At 33.2% G+C, this 26,334-nt stretch overlaps 1 protein-coding gene across 3 annotated transcripts in view; it reads left to right on the top strand.

Annotated features, from left to right (window-relative positions):
* Window positions 1-26,334, top strand: part of LOC129807834 (regulator of G-protein signaling 7-binding protein) — a 116,926-nt gene that overhangs the window by 66,942 nt on the left and 23,650 nt on the right. For 2 of the 3 annotated variants that reach the window (XM_055857383.1, XM_055857384.1), the window contains exon 3: window positions 26,048-26,214. In XM_055857383.1, coding sequence (XP_055713358.1) covers window positions 26,048-26,214 — 167 coding nt within the window. Of the gene's footprint in view, window positions 1-14,733; window positions 15,120-26,047; window positions 26,215-26,334 lie in introns of those variants that run through there. The other variant, XM_055857386.1, reaches the window with a different exon arrangement.

The raw sequence follows: 26,334 nt of genomic DNA, 5'->3' as shown, positions 1-26,334 counted from the left end.
AGGTTGGAAAGCTTATTTTTGAACTATACATACACTATAGGCATTTTTATTAAGAGAAATATCGAGATGTTAGAAGACAAATAATTCTAAACAGGTAAATTAATTACAATGATTTATGTTTAGTGAAGGGTAAGACATAATCATGAAGCTCAATAATTAGTTTCTCTAATTAGTTTCCTCATTTAAATGAAAAGTGATTATAACATGATCTGAATTCAAATTAACAAACGTATCAATACTAAATTATTTTCTCATAACTCTCTCCTAAATTAATCCAGAAATTCAGCTATCTCGTACAACGCACCTTTTGTAATCCAAGACACTCTTCCCTCTTTAATTCATAAAGTACAAACAGCAACAATTTAAAATTTTTCGTAGTACCACTTGAAGATTCAATCTCGTATTCTAAATGCGTAATAGCTCTTTTTTTGTTAATATTAAATTTCGAGCATGTCTGTTAGAAGTTTTCTTGAGATCTGAACGTGAACTAACTTTAGTTGAAAGCTTAGAATATAAGCATTACCTACGTAGAACTAGTGAAGACATGCAGAAAAGTTCTCAAGTGCCTTAAAATATTCTGATTGAAATTCCACGCTGAAGAAGTGAATTTAAGTTTAAAAGGAGTCCCTTGCCATCCGGACTTTCATACTTTCAACTGAATAAAATATGACCGGAAATATGGGTTAAGTTATTAGGGGAAAGTTATAGTTCTAAAGAAGTAACATAATATAGCTGTACTTGATAACCATAATAATACTTTTTCTGAGTAATTAAAATAATTAATTAAATATGTTTCGAAAGAACAAGTTTTGATAAAACTTTACCATGTTCCTTCTAAGCATAACAAGTAATGCGTAAAGCAGTCTTCAGACTAGGGGTTTAACCCAGTACCCGAAGGTCTCAAAAACCCAAATAGCAACCAATTTTATTGATTTTTTTAGAATCGAATAGATCGTTTGTTTTCAATAGTCGAATCCTAAGTTAAGTTTCTCCAAAAAATCTTGACTGATCAAAAATTAGAGCAGTTAAGCCATATGGCTAAGCCTAGGACTGAAGCCCGTATAAGACGACTTATTAAGGAAGAAACCTTTTTTTTTTAACATGTTTCTGTTTTAGCTAAAAAAGATGCCCTAGGATTTACGGATTAACGTAAAATGTTAACGTGGTAACTTCTAGTGAACGCAAACTTTCTGCACGAAGTTACGAACGGAAAGTTTACCATTGCGTCGATTTTGATAATATTTTCCTACATTCTTCTTCCTGATTGGATTTCTCAATGACAAATCCATTTCTTAGACAGTCACACTATATAAACAAATGGTGTTTGTAATATTTTAATGGAAAGAATTTATATTCAATGTACAGAGAAAGAACTAAGTTCCTCTTCTGCTTCGAGAGAAAGATATCATACGGAACATTAATTGTTCAAGTTCCTGGAATCATTGATTATGAATATTTCTTCCAGTTGACTGATTTTCTACCAAATACCATTCAGTTATTGTATACAATGTAAGCACAAATTGCAAAAAATCAATTAAGTATTATAGTTTCTTATATAAAGAAATTTGTGCTATTTCATCAATTTTCACTAAATTATCAAACGCAGGTAAAATAATTTCTCTGTCGTAAATGAAGCGACGAAATGATGTTTTCATAACTTAATAGCCTCAATGAATGACTATCGCGAGTTCTATGAAGCGTTCAGCAATTGATGCGAATCGCACTTTCGAATAGTTTTCCCGAATTTAGGATAAATGCTTATAATTTGAATTAGCTTATAATTTTGGACACTTTGAGGGTAAATTTGGACGCTACAAATAAATTGAATAAAATCTTGGAATTTTCTTCAAATATTTATTCTTTTTGGAATGTATTACAATAATTTGCCAAAGTCAACTCTATGCAGTCAATTACTACGGAAAGTTTGTGTGCTCCTTGGGACATACTACAGTTCTTCAGAAACATTAGTAGAACTTGGTAAGTTGGGTTCTTGAAGTGAACATGAATGGGCATTCTATTCCGACAGATTAGCTGTCCAAAATTACGAACAAAGTGTCCAAAATTGCAAACAGTGGGTCCAAAATTACAATCAAATTCATGTCTATATTTTACTCCCTCTGTCCCCAAATAAGTCGTACATTCTTTCATATTAATTGACTCCCAATGGTAGGCAAACTTTCATAATTGTATGTGCATAATTCCATCAGGTGCTTAATCCCAAAGTGCATAATGCCGGGACTGAGTGTAAATACTGATGTTTCAGTTTTTGTATCCGGGAATTAGGCGTACAAAGGTGGACAAATTTTGTACGTAGCTGAGCAAACCGGGGCAGCTTTGTAAAAATTGCCAATTGTGAAATTATGAACCTAATAAGTAAGAAATTTTGTTTGCCATAGTGGTATAATGGTATAATTGATTCGGCTTGTGCGGCACTCGGTAAAAAATCTTGAAACTCAGACATAACTTTCTGTACGAAGTTACAAAGATTTCCCCTATGCAATATATTATTTTTTGAATTACCTAAGTGGCTCTAAGTGGTGCTAAGTTATGGAAATAGGCTGAACCTCTTTGACCAATCAAAGTACTTCAGAAACACTAAAACTAACAGTTTGTAATGTACCATTTGGCGTTAAAAGAACCACTAAACATCTCACGCGAGTACAGGTCAGTAGCAATTTAAATCACTTAAGAGAGCTTTCATGCAAATTCTTCAGTCCTCCGACAAAACTATAAAGCATTTTATTCGGAAAATTTAATTTACAATTGTTGGTATGCAACAACTTTTTCCTCTTTAATGGGGAGAAAGGGGGGAAAAATAACTTGAGCTAAAAGAGAATGGAAAAGGTGCAACAGCGTGGAAAAGCTCAATAGAAATACCAGAGTAAAATATTGTTGGATATAGAAATTTTCTGTGAAATTTATGCTTCTGTAAATCACTTTATATGTTCGCTCCTTGTGCTTCATGGGTGACCCCTTTGGCATCCCTTCAGCGATATAATTCAGTGTGGGAATTGTGTGTGGATTTTTTTGTTGTGGCTGGGGTAAGGGCAAGGGTAGGTTCTTGCTTAAAATTTACTGTGGCCACCCGGCGCCTCCATCAAACTCCTAAAGCTCGCGTGTTGCGACATTGACTCGTGTACTCTTTCTGGCCCAAAACATTGCTCCTCCAGTCCAATGTTATTTTATTTTGGCCTATCTTTTATGCGCTTGCCCGAGAAATCTAGGGGGTCGAAAAATTCATATATTCTAGCATATTTTCCTACATTCTGGCACAGCTGATGTCGCAAAAGGAGAGGCAATCCCTCATCCACATTGCCATAACCACACGATTTGTATCGTAAATGCCCTCAGTGTTTATTTGTCCTCGTGCACCAGATCCACGCGAACACTGATCAGTCTTATTTCTCTATTTAATGACGACCACCGGGAACGATTATATGCTCTCCCACAAGTGATATCCACACAGTGTTTAAAATTAATTTCTAGTTAATTAAATATAAAAAAATATATCCAGCAGGAAATTGTGATGGAAAATTCATGAGAAAATTCCAAGTGAAAATCTCGCGTGATTCTTCTAACAAAAAAAAAGCCATAAGTGTAGCCCTTGTGAAATAATCCACATTTTTGGCATAGTGAGAGGAAATAATGTGAATTTTTCACCTTTACACGCATCTTTTTTTTTTTAATTTAAACATTTCACCTATCCTTCAGTAAACCAAAGGCATTTTGCCATAAAATTTCATTCTCTTCATTACCTACTAATGAATTTGTAATTAATATCCTCGTCATGGGAATGTTTCAGCAAAGTATCGATATTGAGTAAATTGAATATATGGTGAAAACCTGAGAGAAATTTGGCAATAAATCAATACAAACCCACAAGAAAATACTTTAAGCGAAAGAATAATGATGCTGCCATATTAGAAAGATGATATGAAAACTCTTAAAGAAAGTTTAAATATGAAACTGGATATTTAGTACAAACATGTTCTAAAAAAAATATTTTTAGAGTTTTGCGCACTCTTTGCTGAACATTAATTGCTTCTATGTAGAGAGAAACGTGAATTAGGGAAGTGATAATAAAATCACTTAGACTTCCCCGGAGTGAAGATAGAGACAAGGAACTGCACAATGCAATTGGTTAAGGTAATGCCATAGGTCAATAAGATCTGATAGGGCTCATGGCCTCTTTAGCTCAGTTAATAGAACACTTGTCTAGATGAGAAAAGGCCTCAGTTCGATCCTGTGTTCAAACAGGAATTTTATAAACTCCACTTCAGAAAAATACTGAGTGATTTTAAGTGTCACTTACTCCGATGTACTAAAATGTTCTAAAATATTGAGTGGGAAAAATAGAAAGATCCCTTGTTAGTTAATACAGTGGGGAAAAACATCTTTTTGTATTCGTTTCCAGCTTTTAAGATGGATAATAATATTTTGAAAAATAAGGGAAGAGCACCAGCGATCGGCAGTGTTCCTCAGATCGTCAAGTTAATACCGTATCATTGCTCTAAATAAAATGAATTTTTAAAAATTATTAGCTACTTTTTACTATTTAACTCTCATAATAAAACACTGCAATAATTCAGATTTAATTTATAAAATCAATTTTCTGTGCGACACCTGATTATATTCGTGACGATCCGAGGTATAGGGTGCAAGTTTGTAATAACACCTATTTTTTACTACTTTATTGTAAAAAATTAAAAATTATATGCAGAGAGTTAAATGGATAATTGATAAAGTAATTAGCAAAAACAAAAATACCAAAAAGTATTTTGGGGCTTATATTTTCAATTAAATATAGAGCATGTCTCTAAACGCTCTAAACATTCCGATTCATGGTGCTCTTGCCTTATTCAAATGTACTAAAAATCTTTGAGTTCTTTAGTACATGTCAGTAGTCATGTTACAGTATGGACTAGGTCTTCACACAAGCTAGATTTCAAGATAGGGATAGGATTATTTGGATTATCAATCCCTTACCCCGTGGAATCAAGTGCAGTGAAGTTCACTCGATACAATTTTAACATCTTTAACACCAGACAAATTTCTGGTGACCTAAAAGGGATTCGAACCCGGAACATTTGCATCGTGGAGCGAGTACTCTATCACTTAACCCATTGAGTATTCAGATTTATGAAGTGTTCTCGATCAGATTCTTTGACGAATGCCATTAGTTACTGCGATTCGGCAGCATTTGTGCTGGCTTATATGGTTTCAAAAAAGAAATAGGGTTATGGTGCTATTCCAATGAAAAAATGAGCATGTTCTTTTTAGCACATTACTGTTCCCAAGTACTAAAAAGACCATGACTGTTCCCATATATTATTTCAATTAATGTCAGATGGAATTGTGATCGAGTGAAAGCTTGCTCGGCGGGAATATTCGAATTTGGATTTCGGTTGGGAAATTAACAAGATTAATTTAATGTTTTCTACATTTTCTTTATCATGATTGACAACATGTAAGGTTCTTCTCTCTACGCAAAAACTTCATATTTCCCCAGTCCTCGTCGTGTTTCAAAATCACCAAAAAGTCATGACAGGAACCGACACAAAAGAAAAGTTCAACCGAAATTCGAAGTCGAATATTCCCTCCGAGCAAGCTTTCACCCGATCACAATGCCATCTGACATTCAGTCAGTGTGGAGTAACCTGTCATGTCAGATTTGTGGCGTGATGCGGGAGTTGACAACTATAGCCTCAACCTCAGGTTTTCCATAAGTTTTCCCGTGAATTCTCAGTCGTGAAAAGTTGGCTAGCAGCATTAATATTCTTTACTCATTATTTTCCTTGAAATGACGTATGGGAACAGACGTGGTCTTTTTTAGTACTTGAGAACAGTAATGTGCTAAAAAAACATGGTCACTTTTTCATTGGAATAGCACCATTATTCCTTTCTTTTCTTACGTTTCAATATGATTTCCTTTTTCTACGATATCCTTCTTTCGATTGACTATAACTTTTCCTAACCCACAAGATCAGATAACATCTTCGGATTGCAATTTTATAATGTTGAAGTGAGGTTCTGCTGTTTTATGTCCTAGACACACTTACAACTTAAGCCGAGATACGACTTATCGTAATTAAAATCAAAATAATGATTAGACTAAATTCCTACTATTTTCCCACTAAGCCGTTTATCGGTTTAATCGACGAGACAGAATAGTCAGAAACTGATAGAAATGTAGTCTAATCATTATTTTGATTATAATTACGTTAAGACGTTTTTCGGCTTAAGTCGTAAGTGTGTCGCAATTGTCGTAACTTCTTCGTACCAAACTGGGAATGGCTGATTTAGAAGCCGAGTAAGTTACGACAATTGCTGATACAAGAGACGATTTGTACAACAGCACTAGAAATGCTTGTGCATACGAGTTGCTGTAATATTCCTGTTCTAGTCGCCACACGAATCTGAATATAACACAACTTCGTAGAAGATGAAAGGCAATATATTCAAATGATGCAGCAGGAATGACCCGATTTTCTGTACTACATCCTACATATGCATGTACTAAAAATGCCATATGCTTTACAATTCTGTATCAATAAAAAAATTGAGAAATTATAAAGAAAACATGGACAAGTACTTTCAAATGTTCAAGGAATGGAACAATTCCAATTTAACTTTATGAAGCCATTACATTGGGAAAGTTTCACAAAGAAATAGCTTCATAAAGTAGAATTGCAAATGCTTCATTCCTTGAAAATTTATAACAATAAATAATTGGATCTTTTAATATCCTATCTTATTAACTGTTTTATTATTGTACATCAAAATTTTAAATTTAATAAATTACGCCATTCTTTTCCAAACTAAACATCTTGACATTTAGTGCAGGCATGGGGTTATGTTTTCAATTTAGAATATATTCACTACTTTAGTACCTCAATAAAAAGTTGTGTTATATAGGGGAGACCGGGGCAGAATTAGTCATGGGTAGTACTAAAAAAAATTAACTCCCTCCCTAGTCATTTAGATATTTATTAGTAGGATTCAAACATGTTTTCCATAGATAATGAGCAAAGAAAAATGTTATTTGCTGGCTAATTCTGCCCCGGTCTCCCATACTCTTTGCTATTTTTCTGAATATCTCTAGGGTCCTAAAATTCTAAAAATGTTGATCTAATAAATTCATCCGTTAAAAACCAAATAGAATGTGAAGGGAAGTATAAAAGGGAAATATTATTTTTTAAATTGTCACAAATCCCTCTAGATCTCCCCTTGATCCACTTTTGTTCTACAGCATTTTTCGTAGTCTACTTCACGTAAAGGATGCAATTTAGCTTATCTGAATTATTTTGGAACATCGATGTATATTTTAATTTTACTTTTAGTTAAGTACTATCCATAGGAACAAGCGCTCTATCTTTGGATGACTGAAGCTTCGAACAATTCAATTTTTTTCTTTATGTTCCTTATGGATTTCACCCATAGTTCTTATGAAAATTTAAGGCAATGGACTAGCTATTAAAATATAATATTATAATGGGCAAAACTCATTTATAACACATTGAAAAAAAATGAATTGTTCAAAGCTGAAATCGTCCGAAGGTGGCGTGCTTTCCCCTATTTGTTTTTTCTATACATGTTTAATTTTCCATAGTTCTAAAAAAATTCTGTTACAACTATGAATATGTTACTAGAAAGCTAGTCATTACATATTTTGTTTATTACATGGTTTAGTACATAACTGAAATTAGTATAGATAAAATTAGTACAGTCATGTACTAAATGGTAAACTAAGAGAGATCGATGCAGAGTTAGTCAGAGGTAGAATTAGACAGAGAAGTGTTATATCTTAATTAACTACCTCTCTATTCATTGAAATATTTATCAGGTTGATTGAAACATGTTTTTCATTAATTATAAGTAAGTGAAATTTCATTTGCTGGCTAATGATGCCTCGGTCTCCACTAATCAACTTCCCAAGAAGCGATTTTTTTCTTAATGTAGTCTTGTAGAATCCTCAAAGTAAGGCGTTATAAAACCAAAATTTTTATAATCTGCTTAAAGCGTTTTTTGTTCCGTCATTCAGAGTACTAAAAGTGAAATAGCGCACTCTTGAGGGGCCAAAGAGTACAAAGCTCCAAAGGGGCATAAGAGCTTCCACAGGAATTTCTACACAAAAAACTCATTATTAACCTTTTAAAGGTGGCCTAAACATATTGTCAAAGTCTATCTATACTTGTATATTTTACTAATACATCATACAAATATCAACTATTGAACTCGATTTTTTTAGTACAGTCTGCAGTCCGCACTATGAGAAAAAAAAGAAAATATAGGAATCGTTATGCCCCTGTTAAATGCAACAGCTCCAAAAATGATTATTGTTCAATTAGTAAATTAGTACTAGTTTTTCTTTGGATAAATATCTGAAGCATTTCACTAGTTAGTACAACTACTATTTCTACAATTTTCACTGTATCATTAAGTTATTGATATAGGAATATTTAGTACATGTATGTCGTGTACTAAATATTAGATCATTTTTCTCTATATCTCTAAAACACGGCAGTATTTTCTTAGTACAGTACGCACTGTGAGCAACAAAAGGAAAACATAGGAACCGTCATGCTTCTGTTAAATGCAACAGCTCCAATAATGATTACTGCTCAATTAGTTAGCATTTAAGCCTTTTCACTAGTTAGTACAACTACAAATATTAAAAATGTCACTGTGTCATTATGTTATTGATATAGGAATATTTAGTACATGCATGTCGTCCACTAAATATTAGATAATTTTTCTCTATATCTCAAAGGACAACATCCTCTCGGCGGTATTTTTTTTAGTACAGAAAAACATAGGAATCGTCATGCCCTTGTAAAATGCAACAGCTCCAAAAATGATTATTGTTCAATTAGCAAATTAGTACTAGTTTTTGTTTGGATAAATATCTGAAGCATTTCACTATAGTTAGTACAACTACCAATTCTACAATTGTCAGTGTATCATTAAGTTATTATTGTAGAATATTTAGTATATGTATATCGTGTACTAAATATTAGATCATTTTTCTCTATATCTCAAAGGACAACATCCTCTCGGCGGTATTTTTTTAGTACAGTGCACATTGTGAGAAACAAAAGTAAAACATAGGAACCGTCATGCCTCTGTTAAATGCAACAGCTGCAATAGTGATTACTGCTCCATTAGTACTAGCATTTGAACAATTTCACTAGTTAGTACAACCACTAATATTCATAATGTCACTGTGTCATCATGTTATTGATATAGGAATATTTAGCACATTTATGTCGTGTACTAAATGTTAGATTACCTTTTACTATATCTCTAAAGCACCATCTCTAGATAGTATTTTTTAGTACAGACATGTACTACATCATATTATTTTTTTGTAATTTTTTATTTTTATTTTCGAATGTTCCTCAGTGTATTAGAGCTTTAAAATTCTTTCTGTGAATATAGCAACATTCTTGAGGGTTTTAGTTGATTTCCCGGAAGGTGTCCCAATAAATTGAAAAAAGATAACCTTGATGTACAATCAAAAAGAGCTACCTTTTCATGTCTGTGAGAAAATAAAATGAAGATGATCCCAGAGATTCGAAAATGTGAATCTCTCTCTCTCAATAGAAACAACTGTAAAGCAGTATAAGGAAGCACCTGAGAAATGTGAAGAAAAAGAGCTAACATATTCAGCCATAAAATTTTCAATAACATATCCATCCGGCTGAAAAAAAAGACGTAACCCCCTTCGTCCCCTCTTGCTTCCTCCCCCAGAGAGTGTTATATTTCAATTTCCTATGCGTATTATTTTAAAATCATACACACATTCACCCACTCTCCTGCTGTTTTTTTTTGGATTATCGTGCACGTTATGATTTGGTTTGCATGGGAAATTTGACTTTTCCAAAAAGGATCACATTGGAGTATATAATTAGAGGAAAGAGCACTCAATGTTGGCTAATTATCTCAACCGAGGTTGGGATGTGTGTTTGCTGAACTTTAATTGGACACAGGAAATTGAGTTATATTTTACTCTCAATTAATGCCATTAATTTTCATGGAATAATCATTATTGTGTGGGATATGGGAAAAACATGATTTTTTTTCACCCACAATACAGACAACTATCCCATTGTTACTATAACATCCTCCTCCTCCTGCCATAATGTACAGGAGGAAATATTAATAGGATTATCAGTTTTCAATTTACCCCAAACACAACATGATAGAGTGAAAGTAATAATGCCCATTTTCATCTATCGATTGTATCTTGGAGAAAAGACTCTCCTGTGCTAGTCCGACCAAAAGAGAGTGAATAAAATAGAAGGATTTTAGCCTTCCAGGTATAATGTACACACGTGGCCTCTTCCATATACATCCATTGTGTACATTATCCCCACATTTGAGCCACCTCATCCATCCCCAAACTCCCACATGCACTTTCTCATCACATTATGTTGCCGGATATATAGTTGCCGATGGTGAAGGTGGAAACTGAATTTCTCATTCATTTTTTTCTCTCTCTCGTTATTATATTGTAACATTTTCTCTTCTATGAATCATTTTCATACATATATATATGCCACAAAGCCCCCACAAACAATACCCAATATGTGGAGTTAATTAAAATACAACACATTTTCATATACTAATTCAATTCTTTCATGTCTCTTCCATAACTCAAGTCCATTCTCTGAACTTTCCCCTTATCCCCTACACTCCCATCCCTCACACATGTCCCACAAAACTACCCCAATTTCACCTGGACGGGATGCAAATTGAGATAAGAGACATTATTCATGCCAGGAAAATTGTTAGCATACAGGACATAATAATTGTATAATTTTAAATTCTTACTTCCCCCTCAAATAACAACTTTATTTCTGGCCCATTTTGTTGGGTTATATTAAATACAAAAGGAAAAACTCACAAAGAGTTTTATGAGAAGAAATAAAAGTATAATATTTTCCATATACTTAAACATTTAAATAATAAACAGTCCTCTCATTTTGCCCTCTAAGTTGCTACACTGAAAGAAATTATGTTTAGAGCAGAGGGAAATGGTTAGCGTCCTCAACGTTTTAATGTAAATCCTCAGACGTAAGTGGACCTACTTAAACTACATTTTTCAGATGAATTTATTAAAGGTTTACACAGAGAAGCAGGTGCGTTTAATTCTATTTGGTTTAATTTAAATACGAATGAATAGGCGTGCCTCGTGTAATGGTTTTTTTGTGATTGATTACTTGCGTTTTATAGTTACCATGAAAACACATTGACATAGAACTTCTATGATAACGAACATGACAGTCAATAATACGGGCTTCAGACCTAAGACTTAGCCATATAGCTTAACTGAAGTTTAGAATTTACGGGGCACTCAATGGGTCAAGTGGTAGAGCACTCGCTCTATGATGCAAGTGTCCCGGGTTCGAATCCCCTTTAGGTCACCAGGAATTTTTCTGGCGTTAAAGGTGTTTGGATTGCATCCAGTGAGCTTCACTGCACTTAATTCCACGGGCATGGGACTGACAACCTCATCCCGTACAAGAAAAAATAATAATACATGTCTAGAAATCCCCTTGTGGGAAGGCTTAGTTCTTTCATGGAGTTATTCCAGCATTATTATGTTAATTTAAATACGAATGAATAGGCGTACCTCGTATAATGGTTTTTTGTGATTGATTACTTGCGTTTTATAGTTACCGTGAAAACACATTGACATAGGTCTTCTATGATAACGTAAGAGTTAGCTGTGAGTCTTTACAATCTGAGCTTCTGTGGCCCAAGGTGAAATCCAACCTCGTTAGATCAGGCTTAAATTTTAAATCTAGGGGAAAGTGGCCTGTCTTTGAATGTGGCAGGCTTTAAACATTTATTTTTCTCTCTTATTTCCCAAAGCAAAAATTCTATTTCGTTAATCGAAGTTAATAGGAAACAGTTAGTTGTAGGGTAAGTGTGCCAAATTCCGGCCAGCCTGCAATTCCGGCCACATTTTTAGTTCCTCAAAGGACAATGGGCAAAATGGTCCAACCTTTCGCTACGAATGAGACCTATACCATTGAATAGGTATTGGCAATGGTAACAACTTTTGTTCCGGGACCAACCTCAAAAATATCTAGGAAAAGCACTACTAGAGCATAAAACATATGTTTCAGAAATGTGACGTACTTTTTTACAAAACTGTTTTTATACAATAACGGTTTATCTTATGTTGGTCGTTTCATAGAACAATTTGTAAAGGAAGGTTTAATGAAGATTTTCTAGAACAAACTATAGCTTTATCACTTCATTCTCCCTGCAATTTTCCAGATATTCATCATAAATCTAAATAAATAAAAAAAAATAATTCTTAAATATCCTTCAAATTCATAAAATGGATAATCTATAGAAAAATGCCTCCTATGCAGAAATATTCTCCTTGTAAAAATAGTTGAAGCATCTTAAGGTCGCAAGGTTCTAAAACACCGATCACCAAGAAAAAAACCGAAGTAAATTTAGGGTTGACTTATATAATATTATTGAATTCTAGAGATAAAAAATCTCTGGTGATCCCTGTTCTAGTTCTCAAAACGCTTTATTTTACCTTAAATTACGGTATTAAGCTTAAAGTTGATCATCAATAATTTATTTATTTATTATTGTGTAACACTATATGTGAAATTGCTGTAAATAAACCTTTTAATTTTTATTTAAATCAAATCGGAAGTTTATTCAAAAGAAAATCATAGCAAAGCCTTTAAAAAAATAGTTAATAATAAATCACTCTTTTTTTTAAATTTTCATTCCAGTTTTTAATTTTTCTTTAGTAAAATTATTTGCATACAAGTAGTGCTACGAATCAGTACTATGAATACAGCTGTCAAAGTGTTGGCCAACCGGGTCGAATTCTGAGAAATTCACCCGAATTCACCACTTTTTAAAATCGTAAATTTAGTGAAAATTATTCAATTTGAATGGTCCAAAAAACAAGAATAAGCATATCAGAACCGCAAAAAAATACAATTTTTCTGATATAAGAGTTATTATCGATGTGCTATTAAATTTTTTGAACCTTTGAAATTTCTGTTCCATGAAAGTCATATACTCACAAAAACAAATATTTTACAATTTCAAGCAACGTAACTTATAAATAGAGATGGTAAAATTTCAGAAATTTCACAGCAGTCGCTACCTACTTTAGGCGGAAATTCATGAAATTTCTTGAAATTTACCAACTCTACTTATAAAATAGAGTTCACTAGGACAGTTTTCTTTAATTAAACCCGTTTTCGACAATTAATTGTGCTTTTTAAATAAAATATCAGTATTGTATTTATTTCATTTTCCGTTGGTTTGGTGAGTATTTCAATTTTTTCTCTAAAGGCAACCCTAAATTTACTTCGTTCTTTTTTCTTGGTGATCGCTGCTCTAAAACGTCATAGTGCATTTTGATTATATTTTGATAAAATTTTAGAGTGTTGTAGTCTAGGCTGGTGGTCAAATTCATGAAATTCAAAACGCCATATCACGGATTCTATTTGAAAGAATTTGACAAGTAAGGGTGCAAATGAAAGGTTTCGCAAAGCGCTACAACTTTCTAGAATATTTAAATTTTGTAGGACACCACGGTAGGGCTACCACTGTAGAAATAAAGAGTTATATAACACATAACCCTAATTATTGTAACATCTCCTTATCCGATTGTGATAATTACTTCTGCATAATTGTAGAGGACATTTATATTTATCTATATTTTGTCCAGGGGGGTGACATTAGTTCTGAAAAATGCGACCGGTTTTAGTGTAAATTTTCCCCTGTTTTCGTACATATTTCACGAGATATCTTAAAAACTACGTAGGTTGCCAATTTATGGTTTTCGGTTGCGTCTTCGTTATTAGATAGGCTTTTAATTTGTATTAGTATTTTTTGCTAATTCGTTCTATAATAATAGAAAACAGCTAACAAACTCAAAAGTTTTTTCGGCACGCTAGAAATATATGGTAAACATAGGAAACGTCATGCCCCTGATTTTGTTCATATAATTTTTTGTTCTGAATAATCCATCTGTCCGATTTTGTCTTTTTACATATTGCAATTATTTCGGAAATTTGATTCCAAATTGATTTTACACGATTACAATAATCTGATCTACCCTTATCACTAGTCATTTCAACTGAAAGTCGAATTTTACAGCGATTGACGTTTGAAATTTTATCCATTTGAATTGAACTAGGAAATTTCAATTTGTTTCCACTATGTAAGGTGAAGTCTTGCTAAGCTAAATCAACAATCTTCTTCTCATTAATCGCAGACTGTTATCATTAATAACAATGCCGCATAACATTTCATGTCAGTAAATTCTTGGTGACATAAAAAGGATTCTAACCAAGAACATTTGCATCGTAGAGAAGAGTGCTCTTCCCCCTTATTCATTAAAACCCAATAAAACGTTTGTTTTCGTTAAGTTTGCTATACTACTGTTTTAGAAGAAAAGTTGCATATGACAGGGTTATAATTTTTATAGGTATTTTAAAACTTTTAATGTCTAAGCAATGGAAGGTATTTTAAATTTTCAACCTATGTTCCTTTTTATGAATCTGACTTAGGAAATCTTTGACTTGGGAAAAATATGAAGTGTTCGAAGCCAGAGTCATTGTCAGTACGAAGCCTGAAAACCTTCCCGTATATCCCAAATTATTTATTAACACTTTATCGCTTCTCTGTAGAGCTTTAATTCGATTAATTATTTTATTTATTTTCATTTCCACAGTCAATCATCAAGTCCATACTGTCGCTTTTCATTTTAAATTCAGTTGTTATCAATCATATATTATTTTGATGCGAATGTGTGTTTGAGCTATTGTTTAATTGAGCATTGATTTGTTAAGTATCAATGAACAATTGTGTAAAATACTCATTCAATTCAACAAATACACTGCAGTACAAAAGACAAATTCTGCAATTATATTTTGGGCTTTTGTCAATAAAAGGCAAATAAATCAAATAAATAGTGATTGTGATAGATATTAAATGAAATAAAGTGTCTAATGAAAGAGCCAAGGAGTTGGAAATTACGAGTGCGGGATAGAAGCTAAATAAAGATGTTGGCATCGCATCAACGTCCAGATGAAGTATTGACCAAAATCACCAATGTATACACGGTAAATAAACTTCGATACATGATTTGGCATCAGCACTAAAAAAGATATCCGTTGATTGCAAAAGTAGAGAAAGAGATATGTTTATTTCCATTTTATTCCATTACATTTTCGTGCAAAGGAGGAGTGTCACGAAATGTGAGGGATGAAATATGAAAGATACTTTCTTTTAATGCACTCTGTCTGCACAGAAGAGACATGTCCTTCCCTCTGTGACGCAATAAGGAGATTAAATGTATGTGATGTTATATATAAAAAAAAATTCCTTTATGACTCATTCAATTTGCGTAAAACGTGTTTCACCCCGTGTAATGAGATGGATGTATAAATAATTTAATGTAATTATGTGGCAGAGAAGAGTGTAATTAATTTATAATGGAAATCATGTGTTTGGTCCACTGCATTTATGCGCTATACTATCCTCCACAGAATTGCTTTTGTTATTTGCACATAGTCTGTTCCAATATTGAAAATCCTCACATGTTACCTCAACCAAAACCCAAAATTCCTGATTCAACCATTATACACGGGTGCCAGAGTTGAAACTTAAACATTTTCTAGATGTTAGATTATTTTAACAAAATCTAAGGCACACTACTGAAACCTTACAACATTTTGAGAAAGTGTCTCGGGTGGTATGCTGTACGTACTATGGTACGTTGTACGAACTAACATGGATATGCTGTCTGTCTAGCGTAATTTTCTTATAGAGTTCCTCTGTAAAAACTTGCGAAAAATAGAAATTTCGGCGAATATCTATGGATTTTCTCAATTAATATCGGGGTCGGGGTGCTAAATTCTATTTTGGTTGTTTTAATTCCGCAACATATTCTACTTAAACATTTAATAAACAAACCTTATATATTTCCTTTAGTATTATTATTATTATTATCATTATAGTAATCCTTTAGTAACGTTCTTAAATTTAAATGAGAATCACAACATAATTATTTTTCCAGAAAATGGTATTTGCTGCATTCACATTCATATAAAAAATCGAAAATCGATTTCAAACATTAAAGAAAAGACATTTTCATTTATCGTTTCGTCCGCAAGATGGCCGAAGTACTTCCTGATCGAATTTCGAATTGTCTCGAGTGTTAAAATTAGAGATGGTAAAATTTCAGAAATTTAACAGCAGTCGCCATCTACTTTAGGCGGAAATTCATGAAATTTACCAACTCTAGTCGCCACCTACTTTAGGCGAAAATTCATGAAATTTCTTGAAATTTACCAACTCTAATGTATCTGTTTTTGATTTTTTTTGTGCGGAAAATCAAAGCAATATCAAATTTCAATACATTTCCCCTCATAATCGAGTCGAAATCGAGTTGGTCAATGAAACTTGGTATATCCCGTAAGGAGAATGGTCAAAACTATTTGGGTGCTGCTCCCGGAATCGCCACAAACGAGAGTAGGCAGATTTTGCATGTACTGGTATAAGATTAAAAAATTGCCGGAACCCAGGATGATAAACGCTAGGAGTCCTTCTAAAAAGGCATTTATCCTTCAGAAATATCGCTGTTTTGACAACGAATTACTCAAGAATGGCTAAAGCGATCTTGATGAAATTCGGTATAGGATCAGTGCATTACTTAAACTTTTTATTCATGCATACCACCCCCTCCCCCCACCCTCCGTTCTTGTAGCCCCCATACAAAATGGGAGCATTTTACCTTATAACTGCTTTCTGAGATGAGGTAGACAGCTGAAATACGGCATGCGAACAATGCTTAAAGAAGATTTTTTCACTATGCATACTAACCCCTTCCTCTATTGAGAACGTAGCAAAAAAGCAATGAAAGATGTGAAGAATTATTGAGAAAATAGTGTCTAAGGTGATAGTATAGTACAAAATGGTGAAGTGCATTTGACTTCTCCATTGAGAGTACGCGTACGTCGATTTCGTACATATGCGGTAGAGAAGGACGGCAACTGCACTGTTTTTGGCGCGTCATTTTTTCGTAGGGAAAAGGACCGTAATTTGGAGTCGCTTTTATTACTTCATGTTAGAGTAAATTTTAAATCCGTAAAATAACTAATGTATTACTAACTTCATTTTGAGTAATGCTCTGACTCAAATTCGACGCGAATACGACTAATTTTTAAGATTCCAATTAGGAGTAATTTTTTGACCATTTATTGTAGAAGGAAACCCAGTCATTTTTGAGTCAGAGTAATTGTTTGCCCATTGGGACATATCTCAAAATAAACAGAATGCCATGAATCGTTCTTAAGATATCTCGGAAAACATGTTTTTAGAGGAAAGGATGGGGTGGGAGTAAAATTAAGATTATAGTTGGATTCCCAGGATGAACTTGTGGGGGGATACCAAGAATATTCCAAGTTGCTGTCTCTCGCCATTTAGCATCTTCGCACGAAAAACGTATTTTTGACCTCTGTGACCTTGCTATATAAAGTGAACAAAAAATCTCTGAAATTTACGACTAATAACTAAAAACTTCTTAGTGTGAAATTTAATAAATTTTCCCTACCTTGTACGAAAATTTAGTTTAAAAATACAAAATTTAGTATATACATTATTCGAAAATCGACGACTTTTTTGCAAATAGAGTTCCATTTGCCTTTTCTCCAAGACACTATTTGCTTCATTAACATCTGGAGTTTCAAAAATTCGAAGATCAGTCACGAAAGCCGAAAAAGAGACATTTTCACTTCTCGTTTCGACCGCAAGTTGGCCTAAGTACTGCCTGTTCGAATTTCGAAATGTGTCAAGTATCAAAACGACTTCCTGTGCCAATAGAGTTCCATTTGCAGTAGAGTCTCCTAAAATCGAACGCTCGGGGGATATTTCTGACATTTCTCACCTCCTAAATTCGAACGATTTCTTCAAATCTAACGAAATTTATGTGAGATTAGATTGTACTTTGAATCAAATTCCCGTACTTTCTCACAAGTCTTAGTAGTAACATACTTCTTTTTTCATTTTATACGATCATAATGTATGTAAACATTCAGGAAGAAGCACATAAATATGATTTGCATTCATCCAAAATACGAACTTTTTAACATAACCTCACAATCGACATTTTGAATCGAAACGGCGTTCGAATTTGAGAGATTCAGATTTGAGAGACTTTACTGTACCTTTTATCCAAGAAACTATTGGATAAAATCGTAAAGTGATCACTTGACAAACATTTTTTAATCTTTTAGAATATTCTTAAAATTTTGTCATTTGTTCGTAAAGTTATGGCAGACAAAAAAATGTACAAACAAACGTTTGTAAAAAAAAGAATGTTCGTCAATTAAGTTTTTACGAACATTGTTTGTGAAGAAGTACAAGATAAGATAAGATTTTGCCAGGGGTCAGTTGTCCATTTCGGATTACCGATGCATCCAGGCTACAATTTGGCCCCTTATGCATCCCCACTTCTAGTCTATCTTATCCCCCGATACGGATGGCTGCTCCATATCACAGCTCTGTGGGCAACCAGTACCGCTACAATATCACAACAGCCCTTCTCGGTGTGTGTTTGGATCAGTGACAGTGAATATTTGTATCAACTGAAGTACAACTTTCATGTCAAAACTCGTTTTCGTACCAGTCTCTATTCAAAGCCGATATGGTATTAGAAATCTTTTTTTGCTGCTGCTCAGCTTTGAACCCGAGACCTCACAATCATAGAGACACTACTCTATCCACTGACCCACTTGAGGCTCCAAAGTACAAACTTTTACGAACTTTTCAATGGGCTATATGATTAACGAGCACATTGTAAGTTCTCAATAGGAATTCACAAACATTTACGAAATATGTTTTCCGTGTAATTTAAATATTAGAGTTAGATTACATTTTCTGAAAGTCACAGAGAAACCCCATTAACTATTCAGATAGATTATTATTAATGTCATTATTTATTAATATCCCTATCACTCGTTGTAATTTTATCAATAATCTTTCATCTAGATCTTAAGCCAATCTACTAATACAGAAGTGAGGCAAATAACGAGAAAATTACCGCGTTGTGCAGTAAGGAATCACTTGAATAATTTCCCAGGTTGTTGAATAAAAACACTGACTGAGTTTCATTAAAAAAAATGCACATAGCTTAAATTAATTTACGATCTTTTCGCAAGAATTTTCCCTCACCAGAATATCTTAAAATCTACTTTACTCTTATATAGTAATAAATCTACAAAGGGGGTTTCCACACCTTCCTGGAAATTCCTGGTAACATTAAATCACAGTAAAATCTCGCTCACTGAATGAATTTTATTTTCTGTATCCCCGGAGCAAAAACATATATTCATTGAATATTCACACAGAATTCAAACAAAGTATTTTTTGCAACCAAAAAAATTCATTATATATGTTGTTCGAGTGATGTGAGAGAATTTTTCTGTTGTAGTATTGCAAAAACAAAACAGTTTTTCAGTTGCAAATACCTATAAAAAAAAAATAAAATGCAGAAAAATTCTGAAAATGAAATATGTGAGATTGATCTGGTAAACTTTGTGGCAGAAAATCTGTTTAGGGGGAAATAACTCGTCATTTTCAATTCAAATCGCCTCTCTTTCCGGTTAATTTGTCACCAACTGAACGAAAGTATCCAATTATTGGTATGGATGCTACGTGGTTTGGTCTGGAGAAAATAATACCGTAAATTCAGCATTTTGGACGATGCTTGAAAATTAATGTGACGCTGTTCTAAATGTGCGTCCTTTTTTGTTCCGCTTTGGCGGATGCTACAGTCTCATAAATTCACTCCACTGCTAAATGCGTGAGAGAAAACACAAGCTTTTAAGAGACCGTTGCGAAAATGTTGAAACATTATTGTCATTATTCCAAAGGGGAAAGAATTATGTAAGTGACAGATCGGCTTATCGGCGCCGATCTGTCATAGTGACCCTCCGACCGCAACCCAATTAAACGGTGGAATTTCTCCCAGTTAATTTGGCTACTTTTAGCTCCGACACACCTTTTAGATCAGGAAAATTTCATGAAATCCATGAAATCAAAATTCACATCTCTTTCTTTCTCACATGTTTTGCATATGTCTATCTCATTTTTTCGTACTCCAAATTCAATTGAGCTAAATTAAATTTGTCGTGATGTTTAAAAGAAGAAAAAGAGTGCAAAAAGTGTCCTTGGTTTTGTGGAACTATCAAACTCCTTAGCACTATAAATTACCTAATTAAGCTTGGACCCCAAATAATTTTATTCGTCTAAGAATTTTTTGTGTTTCCCTAAAATTTTCGAAAAAATCTAGAAAATTTTGACGAAACCATTACAAGTTACAATTTTTATAAGTGGAAAAAGTATGAGAGCTTTTAGTGGTGAAAAGGACTTGGCTCTAAATAAAACTTTAAAATCCACAAAGTAGGGAAAGCTTGTGCAGCTTTGTAAGGAAAAATTATGTCTATGTCCAAGTTTCAAAACTTTTAAAGAAAGCTAGGGTAAATGTCCTAATTCAAAAACATTTCCAGACTCTTTAACTTTGACAGAAGATTCAACACATTAAGTTCATATTTTTTTCTGAAGACAATTACATAAATTTGCTCCTTGATTCTTCTAGAATGTGACTGTTTAGTGAAAATTCTTTAGATATAATTTGAAAACTTCTTAAATACAAGAAAAATACGCGAGCGTAATATGCTTTTATTGGAAACATATTAATCCAAATGGAGACAAGGGAAAGTTTCTAATTGGAGACAAACACTGTAACTGAAACCGCGACGAAAGGCTTCCAAAACCTTGTTGAGTTGCTCCTGAGTGCAGGATTTGTTCTTATTCCTGGTCTGTTCTCCTTTCCTATCTAAATCAATAAGAAAATCTCTCCAAAAATTATATTTCCGGGGTTTCCTTTTGAAGCATTTGCAAACACTTCAGAAAAACCCTTTTTATTCACGAAATAGGTAATTAGTTAATTTGAAAATTTCACGTACCGTTAACAATAAAGATTAGCACTTAATTTAACTAAAATTAGCCAGAAATATGACATAAATGTTAAACGAAACGAATAAACAACAGCCACCTCATTGTGTTTTTCATTGGAAAACATGGTCGATCGATAAAAAATTCGATGGTGAAAAGGTACACTTTTAATTTTTCTGAGAAACTAACAAATTAAAATTTGTGAATATGAATGGATTTTCGCTTTATTTGGAGCAAAATTAACTAAATAATGAAACTGTGGTATAGAAAATATATAAATATAATAATTTAGTACTGTATTTATCATGAAAAAAATGACGTTTCCATTTGGAGTAGCGAAAAATTTCCATTTGGAGCAGGTTTTAAATTACCTGAATTTACCCTACACAAGCCAATTTAATTATACCACTATGTCAAAAAATTTCTTACTTATTACGTTCGTTTCACAAAAAATGCCGTGGAAATCCTTATGATTTTCTTCCAGAGGAAAATTAAAATTTAGTGTTGACTTTTACGAAGCTGCTCCGGTTTGCTCAGCTACGTACAAATTTTGGGCACCTATGTACCCCTCATTTTCACCGTAAACACTACACCCGACATAAAAATTTGAACACCTGCGTTTAGACGTCATCATTCATCTACTTGCTTTAACCATTTATAGGAGATAGGGTCGAAGGAACACCTTTTCGATTGGGAACCCTTATTGACACTTTTGTCAAAATAATGAAATTTATATAATGTATTTGGTGAAATGCAAGTAAAATAATGTTTTTTCTGTAATCTACCTTTTCTTATAAAGAAATGTTCAAATTACACATCCTTAATCGTTACTAAAAGTGTCAATAAGTATGGAATGATAAATTCTTAGGGTCAATAAGTGTTCCTTTCCCCCTATCATGCGTTTCAAAATCAAGACTACTTTTACAAAGCTACAAAAGTGCAACTTTCCTGAGCAATCAAGGTGGTAATGTTTGTGAATTTTCCTCCAGTTATAAAAATGACCCCCATCGAGCAAAAGATTTTTACGGTAAATAATAACCCTGAGATAACATTTATAACTCGTAATGGTCGATTTTGTATAAAATATGACATATCAAAATCGTAATTTAAATGTCATCTTGCATTTTTCCTTTTTGAATCTAGGAAATGTGAGGTTATGGACTAGCTCTTAGAATTATCCATAGAATAGATTCATTAAGCTTCATTCAACTTTTACTCAGCTGCAACATTACGAAGCTGCAATATCTTCTCATAAATGACGTTTTTTCAATGAAATTGTCTATTTTTAATACCATCTCAAAAACTTACTATCACTTTCGATACGAGCTTTGAATTATCTTAAGCAGAAGATTTTTAATATAGCAAAAACATAACTTTAACCCCAATTAAACTTTTGGGTGGAACGCTTTAAAACTTAAGTTTCTCTCCATTTAATGCAAAAAAGAGAAAATTTCAGTAGGACAGAGGAAAAAGATCATAAAAATTCAAGCTCTTGTACCCAGAGTACACTTTTATGTGTAGTTATGTCCCTGCTGTCCCTGTCATATTAAATGAGTGATAATGCCACTTTCTCTTATAATAACAATCTAAAATATAGGTCATGAATATAGAATTTTATTACCTTAAAAAACATTTAAGTACTTGGACATACATGTAGTTTTCAAATTCTGCAATACAGCCTTACACATTGACAATCTTACTTTAAAAAAAATTATTGCCAATAAAATTCAGGAAAATTAGAAGAAAATTTGAAGTTGAATATAATAAACATAAATTTTATAAAGAACAATAGTTGCTAAATAAATCAAAATAACTTTTAATATCAGCTGTAAATTCTGTATGAGACCTAACTAACCAAAAGAGGTAAATTCAGTAAAGTCAGAACAAGAGGATTTTCTATACGTCTTAGTAAACCTAGTAAACACTCTTTTGAAATGCAACTGAATACCGCTCTTCCGCGATTTTAGTGACACTTTTAGCATCTCAATGTTTTTGATATAGAAGCCCTCAAACATTAAATGATGCTAGTTTTTCATTAATAAATTATTAATTAATATTTCAAATGGAAGTTATACAACATAACAAAGAAAAGGGGATTCCGGAAGTCGTCGGAAAGCAACAATCATTCAGAGAAACACATCAACTTTCTCCAGAGCTTTAAACTCGATCTCCAGCCTCTCATCAGTGGTTAAGTCTCGCAAATTTATCTTTGAGACTCTTTCAGGGTCAGGATCACAATAAGAGCTGACCAAAACCGTAAACGAATATCAGAATAAAATTGCAAGAATCTCTGTTGATGAAAGCTTGAAAACCGAACCAGAAGCTCTTGAAATTGTTGATGTGTGGACCTGAGTGATTATTGCTTTCCGATTACTTCCGGAATCCCCTATTGTTAATTGCATTTTCACGTTGGCTTTTCCCCATACAACACAACAGAAAAGAATATATAAAGTTTTGAGAATAAAAATTGAATTAAAAAAATGCTACCCTTATTCTTACAAAACTCCACTTGAATTTAAGAACTTTTTTAATAAGTCGTTATTAAAAGAAATTGGTTTTAGTCTAAATTATCCTTTTATAATCATTATCTGAATTTTGTCCAGGGTATACATGCAAAAGTGCCACTGTTTTACTAAACATTTTTTTTTTTAGAAAATCTTGAAAACGTCACATAGACAGCAAACAAGGGCTTGTGCGAAAATCTTCAATACAATATTTTTGAGATGAAACCGAAATCAAAAAGGGTCAAAATTTTCTGTCTACTTCTGCATGTAAGAACCGTCAGGGAAATGAAGACTAATAACTCTAAGACAACGCACGGGAATGTGTGCCTTGACCACTAGAAATTCTCTCACAGAACGCTTAGAGTTCCTTCTAGCCTACGTCTTCGCCTCCTGACGAACTAACACGAACTGAAATCTCATCGCCTAACCTCGCTACGATACTATTCTCCGACGAATAGATCTCTTTCTAATACTACACAGTAAATAAAAATTACAAGGATAATCGTTGGTTTGTTTTTTTTACCACGATTATTCTTGTACAGTTACACAAATTATGTATTTCAACAAAACGTGTAATCTGAAAATGTGTAATTTAAATTTTTTGTAATTGTAAACCGTGTAATCAACTGGGAATGATTACACAGTTTTCAGCATATTTCGTGTAAAATTACACAGTTTTCAAATAATAGGTGTACAACTTACACAGTTTTCAGATAAAATGTGTACAAATTACACAAATGTGTATTAGTACACACGATTACATGATTAATGTAAAATTTACAATGAAAATCATGGTAAAGTAGCCAAGAATTTTTTACTGTGTAGGAGCGTTCTTAAAGAGAACCAGTGCCACATTGGAAACATTTGTGATGTCAATTTGAATACCAACAAGGACTTTAACCGTTTGGGAGAAGCTAGTGCTAACAAACAAACAATCGAAAAATCCTCAAAATGCCACTCAAATCGCAGATGTGCGGTATATTTAGGCTATTTTTAGAAATTACATTCATTTGCAGAATTTTATTTTCCAAGTGTCTTTTTTTAAAGGCAAAGGAAATTCTCTGTACGAAATGCCATTGATTTTCGAAAGTTTAAATCCCATTTTCGAATTTTCAAATTAAAAGATTCCCCATCGAAAAGCTAACCCCCGACGAAATGTTTTTCTTATATGGAGCTGTTGAACGTTTGAAGCCAACTCACAAACTTATCGAAAACTCAGCCTACACTTTTCAGAACAAGAAGATATTTAGACGGAAATATACTCCCTCTGTCCCCAAAAAAGTCGTACATTCTTTCATATAAAATGTATCAGCAAACGTAAGACTTTTTTTGGAACGGAGGGAGTAGTATATTAATCCCTCTTTACAAGGACCAGAGCCTTGTACACAAGGAACACCTCAATTTTGACATAATATGTCAAAATATATCAAAAGATATATTATATCGTGTAACGGTCACGAGTGCAGAAAAATTCCCATACGCATTTGTATGGAAAAGTAAGAAATTGGCTTCAAATTTGAAGGCCACTCGCTGGGGACTAGTCTAAAAGGTATACGGACCACAATTGATTTAAAAAAAAATGTCGAATTTCGAAGAAATCAAATTCGGTTTTGAATTTTCGAACTAAATTTTCGCAGAAGGTGCGGAGAATTTATGAAATATCATGGTAAAAAATTGGTCATAGAACTATTCAGTGATTGAAAGTATCTAATAAATGTCTTTGTTTTTCCCTCACAACAAAGTGAAGACCGACACATTTTAATTCTTGATCACTTCGAAATTCGAACAGGAAATACTTCTGCCATCCCACGGAATTATCAAGAAGTAAAAGTGTCTCTTGTTTATTTTTTAAATAAATCTTCGAACTTTTTAAACTTGTGAATGGCAAGAGTCAGTGGTTATGAAGAGAATTAATAATATGACGGAAATATTACGGGTCTCGTTGTTTTGTTTTTTTTTCTCACAGTAAAATTCGAAAAAGAAATACTTTAGCCACCACGCGGACGAAACGAGAAGTAAAAATGTGTTCCCTATCTTTCGAAATCAATCTTCGAACCTCTTTTCTCTTGGAAAAACTCCGCCTGTAAACACTGTTTCCCTAATTTTCCTTCTGTTTTCCTAATTTCCGATACAGCCTTTTAGGGCAGGAGAGAGGTAAATTTCTTCACAATTTACCGATTTAAATACACTTCCTTGTGACAATTTCAATGACAATGAGGCAGGGAAATGGCTAAAAAACGGAGCATATTAGAAACTTGAGATTGCTTCTAAATTGTCCTGAAGCAACTGTTTGTGGTAAAAAAAAAGAAACTGTGGATGGAAAATTCGCAAAATATCCTTAATTGAAGTGAAATGGTTTGAATTTCTCTCTGGTAGAATATTCATTTCACGAATTTCCACTGGGATAGTCCTATTAAATTTTCAAGATGTGACAACATCAATTATAGAGAAAGAATATTTGAAGGTAACACAAAATAATTGCAATAACTAATTTTTGTTTTTTATTTTCTCTTTTTGATTTTTTTCAGCTCATCGTTGATATAAACAGTCAAGTGGCATTATTTCGTGATATGCTCATACACGTGGGACAATCCAAAGATTGTCCAGAGTTGCGTGAGAAAATCCGAAAGATTAGATTTTCCCTCGTGGAAGCCTGCCGACATACATCATCCCTCATTTTGCCACAAATACGAACGTGAGTATAATTTCTACTTTATACCGAAAATGCACCCACTTCATCCACTTTAGGTTAAATATTTAAAGAAATGGGACGGGAGTGACAAACATCAACTGTATCCACATGATAAATACCAGG

The sequence above is a fragment of the Phlebotomus papatasi genome, chromosome 3 (assembly GCF_024763615.1).
Source record: "Phlebotomus papatasi isolate M1 chromosome 3, Ppap_2.1, whole genome shotgun sequence".
NCBI lineage: Eukaryota > Metazoa > Arthropoda > Insecta > Diptera > Psychodidae > Phlebotomus > Phlebotomus papatasi.
This window is presented reverse-complemented; position numbering and strand designations above follow the sequence as displayed.